This window comes from Canis lupus, chromosome 11 (assembly GCF_048164855.1).
Source record: "Canis lupus baileyi chromosome 11, mCanLup2.hap1, whole genome shotgun sequence".
NCBI classification, from domain to species: Eukaryota; Metazoa; Chordata; class Mammalia; order Carnivora; family Canidae; genus Canis; species Canis lupus.
This window is the reverse complement of record NC_132848.1, coordinates 50998998-51016043: the sequence shown is the minus strand read 5'-3', so window position 1 is coordinate 51016043 and position 17046 is coordinate 50998998. Positions and strand designations below refer to the sequence as shown.

Below are 17046 nucleotides of genomic sequence, written 5' to 3'. Positions count from 1 at the left end.
CATCTCTAGTGCAGCAGACACATGAACCAGGTCCCTCTCAAAATGGGCGAGACCATCACCAGAGACCCCGTGGGCTGGGGAGAAAGTACTCTTGCATTTGAATGTGGGAATCAGGGAGTGCAGAGCATGCAGCAAAGAATCTATCCTTGGCTCACCGGGGACTGGCTAATGAAGGCCCCTGTGGGGGGGCAAGGTGGAGGGGATAAAGCTAGACATGGACATAGATGTAGACATGGACTTGATCCCAAATGTAGAGGCATGAGGCATGCCTGTGCACAGGCACACGCACTCAGGGTCACTTGCCTTCACAGTGAGGCAGAGAGAGGCTGACCCTTCCATTGGGCCAGAACCTCACTGACCCTGCTTGAGAGCCATGGGCGATCACTCAGGGTCTTGCCCCAGTACAAGATCTCCAGGTTTACTGACAACAACTGTGCCCACGCCTCCCCAGATTTATAGTAGAGGCAGATGTATTCGTGAATGTGGTCACATCACGTCTACCTCTGCCGGCTCCTCCTGAAGGGTGCAGATCACTGCACCCACTTTTCTCCTGCAAATGCTGAAGATATGGTTGGCCTACACTGAGAGCAGACTCGTGGGTTCCAGGAAGAGTCTCAGAGGCACACAGGCGACAGACAAAGGTGAAGAGGTGGGGAAGTGTCCAGGAACTAGGAGGTTCAGTGAGGGGCGGGGACAGCTGAGGGGCCACCAAGGACTCGAAGGTATCAGAGAATGGTGGGAGGAGGACGGGTCACATGCAAGAGCCACAATCAGAGAAAGGGCGGCAGGCACGCCGGTATATATGTGCACACGCCACCTTGCTGGGAAGACCTGGAAACTGGGGTGCGACCAGCACAGAAGTATGGGAAGGAAGAAAAGAGCAGCAAGACAGAACAGGAAGGAAGGAAGGAAGGAAGGAAGGAAGGAAGGAAGGAAGGAAGGAAGGAAGGAAGGAGATGCAGAGGAGAGCCTCTTGCGGTCAGCACACTTGGAAGTGCAGGGACTGGTGTGTCCTCAGGGCCAACGTGCAGGCAGGAAACAGGGAGAGAAGAGCAGCTGGGAGCTCTTGCTGCAAAAGTTCCAAAGCACCTCACGGTAGGAAGACATCAGATACCTGGGGCTTAGGGCCCCGTGTATTCAGGGTGTGCAGGTGTGTGCACACATGCAGGCAGTGACAGGAAGAAATGAGCTCGGGGGGCGCTCCCCAGCAGTGCTGGACTCGCAGAGGGCACATCCGTCACCCGGGGGTGGGGTGGGGGCGCACCGATGCTCCAGGAGATGGGCCCTAGGGGCCCCGGGCCAGGCAGGAGCTCCACAGGGCTGAGAAACCCACAGCCCCGTTCTTGATCCTTGACAATCTATCTCCCTTGGGACACATGCCAAGTTTGCGAACACACCTCGCTGGTGACTTATGTTCGTTGCCAACAGGCCAGGAAAGACAGAAAGAGCTGGTCACAGACTCAGCTGTCACAGGTATTTCACACCCCAAGCCTCTAACCTGCACAGCACAAACCCGTTGGGGACTTCTCCCTCCAAGGAGATATGGAGAGCTCTAGAAGCCTGGAAGGGCTCCCAGTAGAAGAATCCCGTGAGATCCTGAAGGGAAGGAATCGTGTGTTCCTGTTTCTCCGGGACGTGGCACAAGACCCAGCACACAGGAAGTGCTCAGCGGACTGCGCACAGGAAGGAATGGACGGACAGCAAGCCAGCCACCTGCCTCTCGTTTACTCATCAGAGTAACAAGCTTGACAGTGTGCTTGGGTCCTGATCCTGGCACTGGAGCCAGGAGGCCCGGGTGGTGACCACCTGCAGCGTCCACCGTGTCAACAGAGCCCCTGCAAACAACCCTGGTGCCCTGGGCCGCCTGCCCCTCAGGGACGTAGAAGGTTCCATCCAAGCCGTGTCCCTCGCTGCTTTCCAGAGACTGTGTGAAAGCGAAACGAGATAAAGGATAGGAAATACTTCAGATGCCAAGATGCCACTTGGGTGAATTATTTTTAAGTCAGAGAAGTCCTGTAAGTCAATCCTTTTGGAAGCCAAATTATAAATCCACCTGATTATCAACCCACCTGGCGTCTCTCTGACCCCCAATTCTAATGCCCTATGATCACGCAGTACTTATTTATTTCACCGAGAATTAAAAGCAGGCCTCGGAAACCCACTGCTGTGAACACAGATAACGCCCACACTCACACTCTCCTCCCCATCGCTCAGTCAGGAGAAACCCACCTTCGCTGTTGAACTGTCTCCCTTCCTGACCCCTAACGACTTCCCTAACAGCCAATCTGATACTAGGTTGTAAGAATACAAGACGATGAGTCCAGCGGTCAAGGGCTCAGACGCTGTGGAACAGACTACCTAGGTTTGAGCGTGGCTCTTCCCCATACTAGCTGTGTGACCTGGGGCAAGCTAACGCGACCTCTCTGTGCTTCCGCTCTCTGTGTTGCGAAGTGAAGATGATAACTACACATCATCTCGTTCGGGCTGCTATGAGGTTAAATACTATGTGTTGAAGAACTTACATGGGCACACGGTACGTACCCCATGAACGCCGGCTGGTATTATTACCCTAGTTATTCCCGTCTCCTAAGTGTTTCTGGGGTTTGCTAATTCCTCTCCGTTCCCCCCTCACCTCATAAAGATAAGGCTCCCGCTTGTGTGTTGTGTCTCTCTCGATGTTTATGAGCGGCGGGGAGCCACTTACATGTCAGTTGCCACTTCACTGTTCCAATGAGATAATGAATGACATAAGACAATTCACATTTTCCTCGCAGGCTTTGGGGATCTGGGATTGCACCGCACTTGGCATAATATCCACAGACACGAAACGGACTCCGAGCCCCACTCTTTCTGTCGACTGAGCCTCTCGCTGGAAGGCTGCGGACAACTCCCTTAACCCTGATCAACTCAAGGAAGAAAGAGAGGGGATCCCAGAGCGATAAGGAGCTGCTTCGGAACCCCGGAGGAGGCAGGGGAGGGTGGGAGTGGTGGTGAAGAAAGCCCAGAAGTTCAATGTTATAAATATTTACCTCATCGGGAGTTTCCTGTTTCTTTAATCCAGCACACTTCGTAATTATGAGCTCATGGCATCGCTTGTGAACCACACAAGTGCAAACTGCAGATGGAAAAAAAAAAAAAAAAAAAAGGAAGGCTGAGCGACAAGTGGGGGTAAAAGGATTGCACCCCAAGGTTCAGGTCTCAGTAGAGGGATGAGCGGAGCCACGCCCCTTCCGTCCCCAATCTTAAAGAAGCCCTTCCTGCAGTCGCTGTGCCATCAGAGCCAGCAGGGTTCCCTAAATGCTCTGGAGAAGAGCGCACCGCTTCCACCCAGAGGGCATCAGCAGTTTTCTCTAGTTCCAGACGTACCGATCAATTTCCCCGCTTCTATGTGCCAAGGTCAGGGCACGGTTTCCCTTCGGTGAAGCAGGTCTATTAAAGGCACTGCAGCAGTCCTGTGCTCCACCCCAGATCACGTCAGGGTTGGCGCGTGTGACAGGGAGCACTGCAGCGGGAGAATGGGTGTTCTGTGGCCCACACCGTCTTAAACGCTTTTGCTTCATTTCACCAGGGCCTGGAGCTCTGTCTTCAGTGTCATGAGGCAGCGTGGGCAGTGGTGGCTCAAAGGGTAAGGAGCCATCTGCATACGTGCTACCCTGAGGACATGGCAATGTCCAACAGAACCCACTCAGGGTCCCCACCCCGGGGTGATACCCAACTTAACCAGAGCCTGAGTGAGGAGATGGAATGGTCTCCCAGTTCTAACCGCGGAGAAACCTTGACGTGAGCACAGCACGTATCCACCCTCCAATCCTAGCCAACCTGACCTTGCATTTTATAGTCAAAGAACTGAAAACTGACAAGCTGCAATAATGTCAAGTGCGTTTTAAATGTTGAAGAGTTAATAAGTCCACAGTAGAGACACACACACAAAAAAAAAAAAGAAAAAAGAAAAGAAAAGAAAGAAAAGAAAAAAGAAAAGAAAAGAAAAGAAAAGAAAAGAAAAGAAAAGAAAAGAAAAGAAAAGAAAAGAAAAGAAAAGAAAGAAAAGAGAGAATCAGCAAGGACCACTGAGTGAAAAGAGTGAAGTGGGCAGGTGAGGGAGCTTCTTCAGGGAGCGAGAGAGGGACGGGACTGAGAGAACACACGGAGCCCAGCTCAGTGCAGAGTGGGGCCTTCCGAGGGCCTCCAATTGTTGCGTCTCACTAGGAGGGGTGCTGAGACCCCTGGGACAGCGGAGACAGGTGGCACCCACAAGGTACTCCCCTATCCCTGCTCCCACAGAGGAATACGGGAGCCATGGCCAGGCAGGGACACAGAAAAGCAGGGTCTTGCTTCTCGGAGAGGGATCAGAAGCATGCAAACTGTTGAGAGCCTCTAAATGTCATCAAACCCAGCACACGCTTCCTAGGAGTGTCACTGATCTGGACAGACCTGTGGGCCCCCAAGGATTAGGTTCATACAATGCCTCTTACCTTGACATTGGTATCCCTGCTTTCCTATGACACCCCTGCAAAGAAGAATACAACCTTTTAATAAGTTTTAGTAGGTCAAAAACCACACAGTCACCCCATTCTGGCCACCACCCACAATGCACCAAGCATTGTGGAATCCAGCATCCTTCAGGGCACCCGGGTAGCTCAGTCAGTTGAGCGTCTGCCTTTGGCTCAGGTCATGATCCCAGGGTCCTGGCATGGAGCCCTGCGGCAGGCTTCCTGCTCAGCGGGGAGTCTGCTTCTGCCTCTGCCCCTCCCCTCCACTTGTGTTCTCTCTCTCACTCCAAGCAAATAAATAAAATCATGGAAAAAAATGACTCCTTCAGAGGCAACAGAAAGTAGACCCAGTGCTTAGAATGGGTACAAGTTTTGGTCAGTGTCAGGGCTTGGTTTCCTAGACAAACAGCCATTCCAGTGGGGCCATTATAGTGTTCTAGAAAACCACGAAGACTCTGCTTGCTCAAGGCAGGTCCTGGTTAGTCGAATGTATCCTTCCCTTGTGGGTAATCATGTCGGAGGACTACGGCTTATAGGCACATTCCCTGGGCGTTTCAGGAGCAGTCAAGGGTCCTCGGTCAGTCTGTGGCCAGGATTAGGGGTTCAATGTACTGTTTGATCAAGGCCAATGCTCAAGGTTCCCTCCAGGGCAGGCGTAGGCTCCCCTGGGGCAGGGTTAGGGTCAGTATAGACACAGAACAACCCAACCAGCCTGGCCTGGGCCCTGTCCTCAGCACCACGACCAACTGGCCAGGGGACAATCTGCAATTTCCAGCCCAGCAGCAGCAGCCAGATGTCATCAGGGGCTACGCCTCAGGAAACCTAGAATCCAGTGGGGTTCACCATGGGCTTAGAGGAGACCTGAATCCATAAATCTCAGCTTTCACAACCTACTCCCTCCAAACACACAACTCATGACCAAACTACCAAATATGTAGGCCAGAGGGTAAAGCGGCCCCCGGGGGGTGGGGGGGTGGGGGCAGGGGGTGAAATGTATCTGTGGTGGGAGTGGGGCATTATTTCTGCTTCAGTCAGGTTGAGTGTATTCTGAGCCACATCGCCTCCAATGTCCATGCCAACCTCGGTGACTAGTTCTGGAAAAGCACGAGGACAAGACAAGCCACTCCTGGACACCTTGGGAATTCAAAGACCGATTCGAATGTTCCCTGGTTTGGTTTGTTTGTGCTGCAGGTTGGCCTCACTCATTCTCCCCCACGGGATCCAAGTGCCAACTTCAAGAGCTCAGAGAGGTTGCCAGAAAGGCTGGTGGGAGGTCAGGAAAAGCTTTCAGTTGGGCTCACCAGGGGTGGAACTGGGTCTCTGATCACTTTCTAGCTGGAGGACAACATACTTGTCTTGTTTTCTGAGTCTCAGTATTGTTAGCAGGATGGCTTTAATAATGCACAGTTTGTAGGATATTGGAAAGCTTTAATTAGATATCTTCAGTGCATAAGAACGAAACTGGCACATGGTAGGCATTCATTAAAATTCCCCCTCCAATACCCAAAGCCAGTGCTTCTTCTCCACCTCCCAAAAAGGCCTACAACCTACCTGTCTTTGCCTATCAAAATCCTAGTCATCATGAAAGGAGAAATGCCACCTCCTCCGGGGAGCCTTCCCTGAGCACTCCAGCCAATGCTGCTCTCTCACTCCTCTGAAATCTGGGCAGCCTAGTAGCACCACTGTTATAACAGTTATTAAGAACTGCTTTGAATTACAGATACTGGCAAGTCAAGTATTTTTTTTAAGCTTCATAATGGAAAAATTCAGAGCATACAACAATAAAGAGATAAATGTAGCAGATCCATCACCCAGCTCTAAGAGTGATTAATATATGATTGGTTATTATTATTTCATCTCTACTGCTAGCCCCTCTCCCCGTATTAAAAAAAAATCTCAAACATCACACCATTTCATTTCTAAATGATTAAGCTTGTGTCTCTAAAATATAAAGATTCTTTTTTTAAAAAAATATACATCAGAACATACCGCTATTGGTTAAAAGATCGTAACCCCTTAAACAATGATATATGACATGATCCTAGGTATAAAGTCACCATTCCTCCCACTTATCCCCACTCCCCAACCCTGGGACAAAACACTCCCTTAGCCTCCAGAAAAGTCTTCTGCAATCAAATAGAGAAGAAATAAAGCACATCAGCACTTTAAAAATGAAGTTTCTATTCTCCTCCAACTCTTCCCCAACTTCTCACCTCAGAGAAGGCGTAACCAGAGGTTCCGGGGAGACAGGGCCTTACCAGATAAAGTCTCTGCAGTGGGAGCAGTAGGTGGGCTGCCGAAGGTAGGTGGCCATGAACTTGTGGCCGTTGACCTGGTGGACCCTCCGCCTGACGGCCCCCTGCCGCTTCCTGGGCCGCATGCGCTCCCTGAACACGCGCTCTTCATTGTCTTTAGGGGCTGGAAGGGGACAAGGGCAGGGAAGATGACAGGTCAGTGAGCACACCTTGAAAGAGGCCTCCCCCCACCGCAGGCGCCCGGAGCGGGAGGCACAGGGGCAGCGCTCCCTGGCTCAGGGGCTCTGGGGTCTGAGCCTCGGACCCAGCAGGCCGCACCCTGCGAGGCAGGAAGGCTCTGATCGTGCCTCTGTTTCCCGCACCGGCAGCACCCGCCAAAGTCATCGCAGTCCCAGTCCTGCTCCAGCTGTGGCTGCTCCATTGCCCTGAGGACCGGCTGCACATCGCAAGGGTGTGGGATCAGAAGGCTCAAGGTTCACATTTTATTGCAGCTTCTGAGCAGCGTGGCCTTAGACAGCCGGGGTGGCCTTGCCCGGAGCCTCCGAGGGCCTGGCCCTCTGTAAATGGGGATGGCAGTGCTGACATCACAGGGTGCCGAGGAGTCTGCACCCAGCTGCCTGGCTCAGAGAAGCAGCTGCCTAATAAACCCGGCTGTCCGTCCTTCCCCCCTTCCTGAGTAGGACAACCAGGAACCTTTCCCTAGAGGCCAAAAGGAGAGGGAGACACAACACGGAGAAAGTAGTTTTCCAGAAGGTTCAAGAGCCACCACTGTGGACTTTAAGACCTCACTGAAGACGGAAGGACTGTCCCCACTGCTTCCTTCCCTCCACATCAGGGGTTGTCCCAGGCCTAAAAAAGCCCTGCAAGGGGGCTAATAAACGACAACAGAACTAATAATAATGATTGCTATGGAATGAACGTATGTGCCCCCCCCCCATACACACACCACCCGGTCCCATTCACATACTGATGTGACAGTGCTCATGACAGTGGGGTTCCCAGGATGGGGTTAGTGCTCTTATAGGAAGAAGTAGTGCTCTGAGCTCGCTCACTAACTTATGAGCACCCAGCGAGAAGGCTGGTGTCTACAAGGCAGGAAGAGGGCCCTCATCTAATGGTTGGCATCTTGATCTCAGACTTTCAGCCTCCAGAACTATGAGAAAGAAATTTCCGCTGTTGAAACCAGTTATTTTGTTATGGCAGCCCATGCGGACTAACACAATGAGAATGATGGCTAATGCTTCCCAAGGGCTTACTCTGTGCCAGGTGCCCACTGAATCCTTACAACCTTCATGCAGGGTACTGATGTATCCCCACTTCACAGATGTGCAAACTGAGGCATAGAGAGCTTATGTAACCTGTCTCTGGTAACACAGCTACTAAGTGGTGGAGCCCAGATTCTAAGCCAGAGGGCGGAGGGAGAAGCCAACATTACACTGTCCACATGCTTTGGGGGACAGCTCACTCTCCCGACAGCAAGGCCCCAAAGCACTCATCTGAGGGGCTCTCATAATGTAAGAGCTGAGCTGCCTCTGGCTTCCTGGAGGGCAGGGGAGGCAGGCCCTGGCTCTCCTGCCTGGTTCCCAGAGCTACTGCAGGGCCCAGGAAGGTGGCCTGCATGGCACTGCTTAAAGTGCACTGGGAAGGCTCGACCCACACCCGGTGCACCCCCCAAGAACCTCCGCCACCCGACATGCCACCATGACAGTGTCAGTCTTGGGGGGGAAGGAACATGGTTCCTCCTAGACCTTTTTGGAAATATGGTTCCCTGCCCTTGGGCACCTGGGTGAGCCAAAATAGCTGTAGAATCCGAGAGCAGTCTGTCAGTATGGACAAGGCAGGTAGGGGTGGAGGGTCAAGGAGAGGCAAGAATGGGGAGCACATGCCCAGTGTTGGCTTTAAGGGGGGGAAGCAGCCTCCAAGCAAAAAGGCTGAGCTGCTGATCCTCAGGACAGATGACGCAGATGGGGGTGTGCCCTCAGCCCCTCAGCTTCCCCTCCTTGAGCTTGCCTGAGTCCCCTTTTTAACTGGAGCTTATTTTTTCGAAATGTCTCTGACATGGAGAGAGATGGAATATGGAAAGCCTACCTCCTACCCTGATGCAACGAACGACCACAACCCAGCTGACCAGGTCCTCATGGAGGTGTCCTTGCTTTAACACAGAGACATGTGCACACACAGAGAAATCTGGCCATGGCCATCCAATTGTGCAATTACAGGTGACTTTCATTTCTGCTCCCTCCTTTCACTATATTCAGAATATTTTACCATTTTTAGATGCAGGAAAAAAAATGGTAATTAAAAAAATAAATCTCTCCAGTATCCCTTACTTGCTACAAAGCTGATCTACAAAACCCCAGGCCCAGGCTGCCGAGGCCAGAGGATGCACATTCAACTGCTTTCACCAGATTACCATGGATCACATTTAAACAGTAAGCCAGCCCCCTCATGCATTTCAGGTGCAATCTGGTTTGCAAATCCTTCAAATTGACTAGTCATTTTGATCCTGGAAAGTTGTATTTTCAGATAAACTGCTGAAGAGTCCAATCTAGTTTTCTCAAAGGAGCCCTGCTAGAACCAGGGTTACAGGTGTCCCCGAGGGTCTCTTTCTCAATTTTTTACAGAAATGACCAGAAATCAAATCAAAGGTCTAAACTCCATTTATTTTAATATGTTAAATATAGCAACCCAATAATTAACTTGCTGACTTTTAAAGACCTCTCAGGGGGCACCTGGGTAGCTCAGTGGTTGAGCGTCTGCCTTTGGCTCAGGTCATGATCCCAGGATCTGGGATTGAGTCCCATATCAGGTCCCTGCAGGGAGCCTGCTTCTCCGTCTGCCTATGTCTCTCGTGAATAAATAAATGTTAAAAAGGGAGGAAGGGAGGAAGGAAGGGAGGAAGGAAGGAAGGAAGCAAGGAAGGAAGCAAGCAAGCTTGCTTTCGGTAGTGTGTTCTCAACACCTGGAGAGAAGCTGCTTACCACCTGTGAGCAGTGAGGGGTGGGTCCTGGGAGCAGGTTAGACAGAGAGCCAAGAATAATTTCCCATAAGTCAGGTCTGATTATCTGACTGAACTTCCCCAACCTTTCTGTGTCTCCTGCCCTGGAGCACACACACACTGCCTTTTGAGATTCTATATCAAAGATATAGGAAAACAGAAGGCTACAGGAGAAGGAAACACATGTAATCCTCATGTTGCCCATGGGGACCTCCCTGCCCTCCATGTGCCAAGCGGCAGGACAGGTGAGAGGAGAAAGGGGATGGGGCCCCCAGTTGGTGAAAATACTCCCATCCCCCATTCCTCTCATGGGAGCCAAGGGTCCCTCAGGCCCACAGAACCTCCCTGCTGGGAGGTTGCTGCTGCTGTCAAGGGTCTCCATTAAAATCCAATTCCTGTAGGGTAATGTATCATGTGTGCGTATGTATGTGTGAGTGTATGGTGTGAATATGACATATTTATAAATGTATACAGGTGTGGATATAAAAATCAACACAGTATATATTAAATATATTAAGAAAAATTTCTGTAATTTTTATACTTACATAATATGGGCTAACGTATCATTACATTTATATCATAAATATAACAGTATAATTATAATATAATTAATATTATAGCATGATCATGTTATAATATTATTTATAATGTACGATAGGATACAAACATATGTAGCTTGACTAAACCATTTGAGGGCTGCACACACAGGGACACCTTACCCTGAAGTATATCAGCCTTCATCTCCTAAGAACAAAGCTATCCTCCTACATAATAACCACAATTATCAGAGTTAAGAAATGTAACATTGATATAATATTATCTAATATAAAGTTCATATTCAAATTACTCCAACTGTCCCCAAAATGCCCTTTACAGTTGTGGTAGCTTTAAGTTTTTTCAGAAGCTACTTAGAGCTCCTGCTTTGCATTTAGTTGCCATATCTCTTTAGCCTTCTCAGTGGAGAACAGCTTTGTTGTTTCCTTTTTATGATACATTTATGAAGAGCCTAGGATGTTGTCTTATGGAATGTTCCACAATCTGGATTTGTCTCGTTCCCCCTGATTAGTTTCAAGTTAAATACCAAGAATACCACAGAGGTCTGTGTATCAACAAATCCAAATATATCCATTAAGATCCCTCGAGATAACTGTGTAAATGACATGAACGTAAAATTTATAGGAGAATTATAAAATATTCACTCTTATTAGGAATTTTTAAAATGCAAAGAACAGCTGGTTTTTACCATCGACTTACCGTTTCTTACCCAATAAAGAAACAAGTTTGTTTTAAAATGGTACTATCCATATTATACATATTGCAATGGGAGGTAAGATTTCCAGAAGCAGTATTATAGGAGCAAACATCACAAAAAAGAGTCAGATCCTTTAATTTGGGATTCTGTCTAAATCAATAAACAGAAACTAAAAACTATATAATTATAACTGATATATGTTCCCCCGTTGCATATCTGTTTTAGCAAAGTAACTGGACTAACATAAAAAGAAGGGTCTAACCAATTATATTACATTTCTAGCAAGTTAAAAATGGTGAGCTAAGACCACATAGGAACATGGGGAAATGATAGGAGATGGTAAAAACAGAATGCACAAGAACACAAAACTGTGTAAAACACACTTGCAGATTGAAGGTAACATAAAAGAATTACGCGATGCTCTTGTAGGATGATGGGTTTATGGATTGTCCGTACATGGAAAACAATGTTCTCTGATGCTCTTTAGTGACTTTTAAAAGCGGTTCTCTATGCTGGGGAAGTGGAGGGCTAACTTGGCATGAGCGAGGAGAGGGTACTGGACGTTGCAGTGGAGAGGGGGACAGGCCTAATGTCATCAGCTTCACAGCTGCCAGTGCTTCTGAACTGAGGGAAGAGCTACCCCGACCTGCCCTCTACGCCCACACCGAAGGATGCTCACTGCTGTCACTGGTGTGACCCTTCATTTGCAGCAGCCCTCAGAGGCGAAACTCAGGCTGGCTTTCCCCTCAGAGGGTCCATCTGGCCCGTTCCAGATCCTTTGTTTTATGGGTACACCTGCCACACAGCAGAAGGGAGAGACCAACTAAAAGCTGGGTAACTTTAGTGAAACTCTCTGTGGAAATGAAGATCTGTCAGATATAATGACAAGAGTTCACGAGGGCATAAAATGAAGCAGGGATGTCCTCTGGAGCAACTGTGAGATCCTCTGTTACCGCAGCCCCCAGCAACATTCCAGGCATGTTTCCTGCTTGGTTCGATTAGTCTGTCAACTTCAAGCTCCTGGGACCTTTCACACAATGAGTATCTAGTAGCCCCGATGCTCAGAACCATCTACGGCAGGTTGCAGACAGGTGGCGGAAGCAGCAGAAAGAGCCCACACCTTGGAGTCATGACTCTGGTGAAGCAGCCTCATCTGGCTCCTCTCCCCTGGGCTCCGACCTCCCCATTTCAGCCAGAGGAACTCTCTCAGACACAGGGAGAGCTAGCTCCTGGCACCACACCGTATGCCAACCTTCCCTGGCCAGTCTGATCATTGAAGGCCTCACTGATGCGCCATCTCCTCCCTCCCCGCACCTCATCTCCTCCTGCACGATAAGGGAGCCGACCTACCAGGACTGAACACCATCCCCTACGTGAAAGGACATACACCCTTAACCTCCATACTCTCAGGATTCTCTTTAAGAAGACCTGGCAGGCCCCGACTTAGGAACTCCTGCATGCCAGCACTTCCTTCCACGGTATGTGTAGCAAGGACTGCCAAACCCAAGGATCGATCCTGCCCAAGCCCCCTGGCCCAGATGCCTGGACCAGACTGACCAGTATGCATGCCCAGCAGCCTCTGGGTACCGCTGTCATTCCTCACCACAGGACAGGCAGCTACCCTTCATGTTCAGGGCACACAGGGGTCTTTGCCACAAGCAAATATGCCATGGGGTCGTCTTTATTTTTTCTGACTTCTCTCTTTCGATCTTTTTCGGCCAGTATGGCTGAACTAGGCATTAGGAGACCAGATAACTGTTGCCTTTGCCCCACTCTTGCTTGATGTCCTAGACCAATTCATTTAATCTCTTTGGGCTTCTGCTTTTCTATCTATCAAGAGAGGGTAATGCAACGGCTCCGCGTAAACCCCAAGCTGGTACGCACCTTTCTCTTTCTTCCTGGTGCCAACACAACCTGAGGAGTGAAACAGCCTCACTCCCTGCCCTGCAAAACCTGCACTGACACCCCCTAATTGCTTTACCCTGCGGGGGCCGCGCTGCCTCCAGATGTTCCACACCTGCCACTGTGAATAAAAGAGAGTCAGCATTCTCTCTCCGCACCCCATCCATTAGGGGCTTTAGAAAAACGACTCCTTCTTCATACTTGGCAAGCTGCCAGGAAGATTGGGTTGGGCAAGGAACACTGACTCAGTTCGAGGACAAAAGCAGTAAGAAACAGAACTGGTTTGAGAAAAGGCTGGGGACCTCCTCAGAAGGCTTTTCCTAGAACCCAAGCAAAGAATGAATCCAGTCCTCAAAGGCAGGTTATTTCACAACACAAAACAACTCATCCACCCTGGTATTTTGTTTTGTCTTTTGGTCTAAGGAACTGTCAAACCTGAGATTTTTCAGGAGCTGAAAAATAATAGCTACAATTTATGGGGCCCCCGCCATGTGCTGGATACCATCCTAAGTACCTTACATCTATGAAATACTATTCTGTGCACGAGGTACCATTACATATTCATGAGGCGCTGTTTCATACCCATGAGGAGCTATCACATATCCACGAGGTGCTATTACATACATGTGAGGTACTATTTCATATACATGAGATATGTAAGCAACTTACATACATCATCTAATACCATGGAGTGGTACTATTCTTGACTTCAAAGAAACCAGGCCTTCAAGAGATCTAAATAATTTATTGAAGGTCATACAGCTAACAAACAGTAAATGTCAGTTCAGAAACTCCCACCCTGGCCCATTCAGTCATGCCTCCTGAGGATGGGAGAACAGCCTGGGCCCCATTTGTACCCGACTGTATGGAAGTCAATGACTGTTTCTCCCCGCCCACCTCTTCACACATCCACCTCTGCTCTCATCTAGAGACTTGGAAAGGGGACTGATTAGCTCATGATACACCCACAGGATGGAGTTTAATGCTGTGGTTTTTAAAAAAGTAGATATGCTAAGTCCACCAAGAAATAAATAAGAAAATGAAGAAAGGGGTATATAGTATGTACATAAAATGAGAAAGAGAAGAGGATAAATATATTCAAATACACACTGAAAATTTCTGAAGGGTATATGATAAACTGTCCATCTAAAAACATGTACTCTGTAGATACTGGATGCCAGGTACTGTTCTGGGCACAGACTCCATACCACAAAGGGATGGGCCATGGCCACTCTCTCAATTATTGTTCTCTGGTCCTTGAGAGGTGTCCACCAACAAAGCAAAGAATTACCATGATATTCCAGACAATGGTGGCTATGGCTTGGCGGGGAAGCTCCTAATAGAAGCTACATGGAACCTTTGCCACCCCATCTGTGGGGAGTTAATTTTTCCCTCTCAATAGTTCGCTGGCTTGACTTTATGGACTTTCTGATGAAAAAAAATGCAAGATAAATGGAAGGAAAACAAAACCAAAAAAAAAAAAAACCCTCAAAACTATGCTTTTATTTTCAGTGCCATGCCTTTTATTTTTATTTGCCATGAGGAAAATAGGTTATATTTTCAAGTAGAATAAATAAATTCTTCATGACAGGAGTTTTAAATACGAAGTAAATATTTATGTGATGCCAAAGAATACGTTCTACATGCTGTACTCACACAATAAAGAAAATCCTGTTCAAAACAGGAAAGAGGAAACAGCAATTAATTCCCCAGGAGAGATTACTCCATGCTATCTATGTCTTCCCAGAGAGTCACACAAGGAGAATCGGAGATGTCTGAGGGCTGAGGCTTGCAGTTGTCTGCATGTTTTATTCTGTGTGGAATCTAATCAGAAGAGCACTGGAGGCATTTCAAGATTAGCATCTCAAACTTAATAGAAACTGTTTTCTTCTTTCTCTTCTGCACTTTCGGAAGGAGCTGGTCTGTCTTCATGGCAGAGCTTGTACTCTATCCACTTAATAAAATAAAACTTAAGTTACTTTGTGCTTTGTAGGAAGAAAACATGAAAGAATCAGCCACTGATAAGATAGGGAGAGTGGCATAGTATAAAGTGAGGGGAGATATGGTGATGGCCGGTCAGTGGGATGGTGGTCACTGAGGGGGAGGCCCAGAGAGAAAGGGCCGGGCAATCTCCCAACCCCATGTTGTGATGCAGGGCACACTCGTGAACAGAGAGAACCACTGGACAAAGCGATTTCACTTAAGCAGGAAATATGCTTGCCTCCTGCCCTGCTGCATGCATGCATTCATTCATTCGTTCACTCATTCATTCCTTCTCTCCCTCCTCCATCCATTCAAAATATTGGGGTTACTTTACTGCATGCCTCTGGTACCCAGGAAAAGTCACTACTTGCCAGGAGGAAACCACAGACCAAAACCCTCTAGGCAGACCTGCTAAAAACTCAAAGAACATTCCCAGCCTAGGAAATCAGCCAAGTGGGGCACCAGCCAAGGGTGGGGTGAGAGTCCCCGCAGGGCCCAGTGACGGTCCTGTGATTCAGATCACAGGAAACAGAGCTGTCGCTGCATTCCTGGGCACCTGAGCCCTCACGGAGCTCATGTCAATGAGGCTGGGTGCTGTCCACTGTCCGTGTTTCCAAGATACTGTATGAGAAAGGCCTGTGGGAGAATGGTGGCAGCAGTCTAGGCAGGGCATCTGTCCATGCCCAGGTGCTAGTTGGTCATCGTGGGGCCGGTGGGGGTTGGGGATCAGTGCCAAGTGGAGGTTGGCATCCCTCCTCCAAATATGTAACAAGCCGCCTCTGCCACAGGGACCCCAGCCAAAAATGCTATGGGGTCATCTATGGAAAAGCCCACGTCCACCCAGTGCTGTTGATACGAGCCCTTCAGTGTCATCCAGTCCGTGGCACACAGAGCTCAGGAAGGTTCAAGCACAGCGAGCTACAAACCATAAATTCTAGTGCCTAAGTAGTGCCTCACTACCGCATCCTGGGCACCACAGAGCTTCTCGAAGGTGCCTACAGTGCCTCCAAGAATACCACAGGGAACTAAATCTGCTTTTCTTCAGCTGCCTTGGGAAGGCAGCTTTAAGCACTCAAAGTTCACGAGAGAAGCCATGTCCTGTCCCAGAGTGATCTGGAGCCCCGGGCAGGGTTCCCACGAAGTGGGCCAGGTACATCTGTCTTATCACACTACGTAGGAGAGGAGGAGTTTCCAGACGAAAAGGAGACAAGAAAAGGCAGTGAAAGAATGATAAGAGAAGGAGCAGGAGCAAGAAGATAAAAAGAAAGACGGCTGTGAAGTCACAAAGTCCAGGCTGATAATGGGCCAAATTAAGCTCATGCCTCCCTCCCCAGGAAGTAGACGGATGTGTTGTTAGTACACCCTACCCTCTTTGGTCCTTTGGACCGTGCTGACCAGGACGTGAGCTCGCCTTCCTTCCACCCTCCCTCCTGGGAGCCCAGGCCAGCCTGGTCCCCAGGGCAGGGAGCTGGGGGCTACACCGTCCTTAGGAAGCATAACACAGGTGAACAAGCCCCAAGCCTTTCTAGAGAAACAGCTATAACGGCCCTAGCTCTTGCAGAACTTAGATCCCCCCTGCCTTCAGAAAACCTGCTTCAACTTGTTCTTATGTTCCATTGAGACTGTGACCAAAACTCTGTACATGAAGAGAGGGAGGAACAGGTCAAAGCAATGATGCTTTTATGAACTGAAAACATTCCATAATCCAACCCATGCTCTTTCGAGTTGTGTGCTTGTGCCTCTCTCACACACACACACACACACACACTCACACATGCACACACAGTGTGTCTCTCAAGCCCAGCTCCTGGGTACTCACTCTCCCCAACCAGGGGACACGGCAGCCCAGGAAAACAAATGCTCAGTTCCTGATTCTCAGGGCCTTGGAAACTCCTGTCTCCCCTCGAGCTGTCTCCCCTAGTGATACAGGAATGTTGGAGAAACAACAGTCACTATTTTGAGGGGAAAACATGGTTTTTTAATAACTCTGCAAAACAACAGAGACATTCATGGAAGTTTGGGCCTCCTATCTACAAGCTCCCATACAGAGAAAACAAAAACCACCAAGAAGAAAGAAGAAGGGAGGGGGGTATTTTCTTTTTTCCAGTTTATTGAACATAAAATATTTTGAGGCCACAGATGCTGAAGGGAGCTCTAGTCAGCTCA

The 17046-nt window shown here is 49.0% G+C and overlaps 1 protein-coding gene across 3 annotated transcripts in view; it reads right to left on the bottom strand.

Annotated features, from left to right (window-relative positions):
* PRKCE (protein kinase C epsilon) overlaps positions 1-17046 on the bottom strand; it is a 487671-nt gene that overhangs the window by 176616 nt on the left and 294009 nt on the right. For all 3 annotated transcript variants that reach the window (XM_072768229.1, XM_072768231.1, XM_072768230.1), the window contains exons 3-5: positions 6749-6908; positions 4473-4507; positions 3030-3115 (exon numbers count right to left, since the gene is read on the bottom strand). In XM_072768229.1, coding sequence (XP_072624330.1) covers positions 3030-3115; positions 4473-4507; positions 6749-6908 — 281 coding nt within the window. The remainder of the gene's footprint in view (positions 1-3029; positions 3116-4472; positions 4508-6748; positions 6909-17046) is intronic.